General features: G+C 34.5%; 1 protein-coding gene across 4 annotated transcripts in view; it reads left to right on the top strand.

Moving 5' to 3' along the window:
- The window catches only part of DPY19L3 (dpy-19 like C-mannosyltransferase 3), a 30,139-nt gene that overhangs the window by 2,635 nt on the left and 21,504 nt on the right, over positions 1 to 6,000 (top strand). For 3 of the 4 annotated variants that reach the window (XM_042877018.1, XM_042877019.1, XM_042877020.1), the window contains exons 3-5: positions 370 to 503; positions 4,765 to 4,855; positions 5,673 to 5,794. In XM_042877018.1, the coding sequence (XP_042732952.1) occupies positions 370 to 503; positions 4,765 to 4,855; positions 5,673 to 5,794 (347 nt within the window). Of the gene's footprint in view, positions 1 to 369; positions 504 to 4,764; positions 4,873 to 5,672; positions 5,795 to 6,000 lie in introns of those variants that run through there. The other variant, XM_042877021.1, reaches the window with a different exon arrangement.

The raw sequence follows: 6,000 nt of genomic DNA, 5'->3' as shown, positions 1-6,000 counted from the left end.
GTTTGAAGATCTCAATGTCTTTTGATGTAACAGTCATCTTGTATAGCCTTAATTAGAAATGCTGCCCTGGAGGATATTTCAATTTAGATTTACAAGTTAGATATATTTCTCTATTTGTATAGAGTTGTTGTGTTCTTAAATTCTAACTATGTATTTCCAGTTACGGCACACCTTATTTTGCTTTGCATGCATTCTGAGTTCCTGCATGAAATAATAAAGACACATCTCCATAAAAAGAGCTCTAAAAATCCAATGTCCTGCTGCCTAAGAAATGTAAATTCACTAGCACAGTGTATAGATGAGTTTCCAAAGTTCACCAAAGTTGAATTATGACTTCACAGTTACACAGTCAAATATTTCTCTTCCAAGATCATACAGGTGGAAAGCTGTGGAATATACTCTCACTAACTGTTGGTGGAATTGTTGCCATCTTTCTTGGACTTCTTACTTCTGTTTATGTTGCTACACTGCATGAAAATGACCTGTGGTTTTCCAATATTAAGGTAAAATTTATTTTCATAGAGCATTAATAAGAGTGTTAGTTGAAATTTCATTTACTTATCTTGCAATTGTTCAGAGGCATGGAATATTTCAAAGTGTTTTTTTTTTTTTTTTTTTAATTTGGTATGTAAAATCAGGAGCTGTACCTCCCTTCTCACAGCTTTTTATATCCTCAGTCATTTCTGTTATAATACCATTCAATATATAATACCATTCAACTGTTTTCCTTCTAAATACATTGCTAGACAACTGTGCCGTTATTTTCCTACCTCAAGAACAGCAATGGTTCTTTCAGCGACTGGTCATTATCTAGAAGAGAGTTTAACAGTCTACTGTATGTTGTTTTATAATCATCTCATGCATCCAAAGCAATCCAAAACTACCAGCACCACAAAGAGATAAAACAATATGCCAAATCTTGGCAAATAATTCTTTAATTGCTATTATGCCGTGGTCTTGTAATGCAATTTAAGCAGTCCCTTAGTAATCAACACTAATTTTATGGAAGAATATTCTAAATGTGCAAAACTCAGAACATATTTCAAACATTTACCAATGTCAAACCAAGATCCACAATGCAGGGGAAATCAGCTCTGGCTGGTTTTCTCCCTAGAATCGTTTTATGGGAAAATAATACAGCTGTACACACATCTAAATTTAACCAGTGAAAAGAATTAGGTGAGTCATTTTCCTTTGAAGATGCCCAAAATAAGTAGACTTTTTTAGGTCTACATGTATAATGGAACAACTATATTTAACTGCAATACTTGTATTGCAATATGTGTATTTTTTATCCTAGGCACTTTTCCTGTCCAAGATACACATACACAGCAAAAATAAAAATAGTTGGCATTTACTGAAACAACTGCTGCTGTAGTGTGCATGTAACACTGTGCTGTATGCACTGACATCTTTCTTTGAATATAGAATCACAGAATTCTTTGAGTTGGAATGGACCTTTTGAGGTCATGTAGACCAACTCCCCTGCAGTGATCAGATGCCTACAGCTAGATCATTGGATATATATGGAAGGTGCACCTCAAGTAAAGTCTTTTGGAAACACGTTCTACTATGAAAATAACAGAATAGGGAGCAATTTTATCATCTTTTCTGTCAGCTATCATTGTTGTTCAAATGCAAACTCTGAAGAAGCCTTAAACGGGAATGAGCCAAGGCCACGTAGCAAATGAGTACTGTAACACAAACCATTTCAGGGTTTTCATTTGTTCTTCATCCCTTTTGAGTAAACATTTAGTCTTCTGATAATTTTGTCTTAGTAAGGTGGCTACTTACAAGAGCCCAGGAATAAAAGTAACAAATCTGAAGTCGTTCAGACATGCCCAATAAGAAGACTGGGATTCCTTCTCTGAGCGCTTATATTGTCTCTGTTTACATTCTGAGAATAAAAGAAGGATGAGAAAACGTGGAGAAACTGGTAGGCAGCTAATTAGAACTTCACAAACTAAACGTGAGCCATAAGCAGAAAAAAAACAGCAGTCCAGAACTTTTGTAGTATCTTTCCAAAGGAGTACACATTGAGTGGTTGTTGAGTACATTTACTCTGAATTGAAAGTATGATTCCACTTAGGTGGAACCATGCCATCCTAACAGATGGATTCGAGGTTAACCGGCCAAGAGACCATGTATGTGGATTAAATATGTTTGCTGAAGGCATGATTTGTAACCAGAAGCACTGATAGCAGCTGTCTGCATTGGGTTGTACAGTTGAGGAAGTTTTCAAATCTTTCTGGTTCGAATTTCCTAAATTGAACAGCTAAAAAATATTTTCAGTAACAGAAACTGCGCTTTAGCTTTGTGAAAAAAAAAATAAATTGGAGCTTTTCTTGTACTCTTTATTTTTAAAAATCTCAACTAAAACTTTGGCTGCTTGCTCAGTGTTCTGAATGACTTGGCTAAGGAGCTTGAGGAAAACTGAGTTCTAGAGTTTTGCACAGCCCTTGAGAGGGAGAGTCCTTTACATTTTGTTTTGAAGCTTAATATTATTAGAATACAATTGCATACATTAAAATTATGTGTAACTCCATATGTATCTTGGAGATTTTTTTTTTTTTTCTAGCAGTGGTAACTTCTTTTCTGAGCACTTAGAAATTGAACCTGCACTAAGGCAAACATGCTCTTACAATGCTTACCCATAAGTCTGTATGGTTTTTATTGACATGGAGTACTAGGAAAAGTATAAATTGCTGTAAAACTGGAAAAGCCTTGTGAGCGAATAAAGCAGATGTTATCTTAGCATGAAACAGATGTAATACTCACTAGTGTTTGTCTCATAAAGTATAGCATTTGGTTGAATGCAGCTGGTGCCAGGATTACAAATTAATCATGTTTGAATGCATTTTTGCTAATTAGATTCCCCTCTGTGACTACACTCTCCCCCCTAATAAATTCCAAATGTTAATGTTCTTTTTTTTTTTTTTTTTTTAGACTTAGAATCAGCTGCTTTTTTGGTATTAGAAAACTTTTCAGTAATGATGAATTTGAAAGTAGAGCGCATTGAAAATGCAGCACTCTCATTTTGCTAAGTATGTTGCTTTTACTATTTAGTGCCAATGCTGGTTTCTTCTGCTGATGTTATAAAAATTTGTATGCTGCAGAGCAGCTGGAAAGTTTAATTGTAGACTTGTTTTGAATCAGATGCATTTTTATCTGTTGATTTTTCTCAAACCAGAACTAATACTGATTTATTTTGTGAAGTTAACTTCAATAAAACACATATTTTGAAATAAGATTCTGTACTGGGCAGTAGTGGCAGTAAGGGATTTTCTGTCTAGCTTTATTTTAGCTCTGAAATAGTATGGATTCTGTGCCAGCAGAAGAGATGGAACCTGTAGGGAGGTAAAGGTCTTAGGATTCTATGCATGGCTGTTTTAACTAGAATGGCATTCATAAAAATACCAGAAAACAGTATCATTCTATTATTTCAGTAATGTTCTTTTGTAAAGAAACCTGAATTAATGAGATTATCTTCAGAAATCTCAACCAAATCTCTTAATGTATGTCTTGCTTGCACCACATATGGGAATCTCATTGGATTTTCAAATCTGGATATCAACCATTTCTAATTGATTGTTTATCAGAGATAATTGCAAGAATGCTTTTAAATAAACCACTGAAGTGATAACTGGTAGTAAAATAATTTTCTAAAAGATGCCTACTATTTCTCATCAAATTAGCTGTGCATGCAGTCTTATCTTGGTTAAATGTGGTCACCCAAGCATGTCTGAATTTGTTAAATTTCATCAAATCCTCACAACTGATAAATTAATAAAAGGAAACAAAAGAGATCTTGTTCTGACTAGTTTTATCTAGGAGAGCTTTCATGCCTCACTTGACCCCACCTGCTGCAGTATCAGCCAAGAAAATGTCAGAGTTTGAGGTGCACCTAACTTGGATGATTTGAACATTTTAGATTAAAAAATAACTCCACCAATGTCTAAAAACAACTAAATAGTCAGTTCTCCTTTTACCCAAAATTTAAGTATAATAACATGAAAGTAACAAACAGCTGGCTTCTAACAAGAAACAGCACTTAGCAGGTGGGCAGCAGCATACCCTGCCAGCTGAGATCCCAGGGTTGGGATTATGTTGTAGTCCCAAGTATCACATACTGATTTAATCAAGCCTTATGGTGGCAAAGTCATGGAGCACTACGGGATATCCACATCTGGAAAAAAACATTACATTACATGGAGCACACATAAGCAGTTTTAAACTCCAACTGTTGGCCACTGCACCTATCTAAACATTGAATATTACAAAAATTGTAAAATATCTAAAATGTTTCAGATTTGCATATTGGAAACACAGAAGTCATATACATTACTATGTTAACAGAAGCATCAGCATCTCCAGCATTTGCTTCTCACCCAACTGTGCATTTATTTTACCTTTATTTAAACTAAGTTTAATAGAATGAACTCAAATACTCAAACCACTCTGTGGGCCAGTTTCCCCCATGTAGATAGAATGAGAGTTTCTAGTTTTTATTCATACTGAAATCTGAAATAAATTTTCTATTCTAAAATTGGCACTTCAGTAATCGGTTGGATGAGTATCCAATCAAATCCATTGAATTAGGATTTTAGAAGGCTACTTCTGTAGGTTACTTTAATGTCATTGGTAGCAAAATTCACTAATTACCATACCTATCAGATTGACTTAATGGAAGAAAAAAACTGGCTGCTTCATGTTATTGTGAACAGCAAATAGAAATTGAATTTATTATTGAACTTTCACCTACAGGAAGTTGAAAGAGAAATTTCATTCCGAACAGAATGTGGACTTTATTATTCCTACTACAAACAGATGATTCAGGCTGCTTCCATCCAGCAAGGTATTGTAAACAGTGAAGTAAGTTTTACTTCAGACTGTTGAAGAACAGACTGTTCTTAATGTATTTTCAAATGTGGTTGAGGACAAGGAATGCCTTAGGTTTGAAAGATGGTGTAATGGCTGTACTGGAAACAGATTCGTTCTGTTTATCCACCAAGGAGCCACTAAGATATGGACATGACCTGTTTCACAGTGGTCCATTGGTTTCTGTGCCTCCCTCCACCTTGAAGGACAACTTTCATATCTGTTCAAGTTTCAGCCTTGTTGTTTTATTCAGTACATTACTCTCATTATTATTTGTGTCTTGTTGTTTAATTTACATGATGAGTTATTTGTGGGAAGAGGTAATTTTACATTGTACACCAATACATAGTAAGTGACCCAATGAGCAGCTTTTAAAAGCAAGCCAAATACAATAGTGAGTTTACTGTGACTGCCATATTTTCTAGATTTCTAACGTGCTCTCTCACAACTTTGCTTATTCTACATTTTTTGTCAATATAAACATTGCATGCCTTTGAAGTAGTGACAAGAATGGTTCACTATCACATATTCTGTATTAGGAATCTAAGTGCAGAAATTAATGTTTTATATGTCACTAAATACATAGTACTTGAATTAGCACTCTGATTCATATTCTAGAAGACCTCAGATGGTCGTAGTGATTTAGATGCAGTATGATCTGAATCCTTGGCTCAACATTTGCAGGTTTTGGTGAAAGATCCTAAAATACCTTTGAAAAAATTGTTCACTGTTCAAATGAGGATGGAGGGGGAAAAAATGACAATCTCCTATTTCAATTTCTCTTTATCATTAAGGTTTACATGGTTTAGTATATGACAATAAAACTGAATCTGTGAGGACAATTAACATACTTGAAAGAATGAATGTTTACCAGGAGGTGTTTCTCAGCATTCTGTATAGGATTCTTCCAATTCAGGTAGGCATTTATTTATGGCTTTAGACTGTAAGTGCATTATGAAGATTGTCCAGTGAATCATAGCTCTTCTTTTCAGTTGTTTTTTTTTTTTTTTTTTCCCAATTAGAAACATTTCTAATGCCTTTTTAATTTATTAAAACAAAATCTAATTCATGTTAAGTATAATCCCCTCCCCAAATGTTTTATGACAACATCAGTGTTCTTGT

This window comes from Lagopus leucura, unplaced genomic scaffold (assembly GCF_019238085.1).
Source record: "Lagopus leucura isolate 7727_CA_CO unplaced genomic scaffold, USGS_WTPT01 Super-Scaffold_100017, whole genome shotgun sequence".
NCBI lineage: Eukaryota > Metazoa > Chordata > Aves > Galliformes > Phasianidae > Lagopus > Lagopus leucura.
The sequence above is the reverse complement of the archived record's forward strand: the minus strand, read 5'-3'. Positions and strand labels throughout refer to the sequence as shown.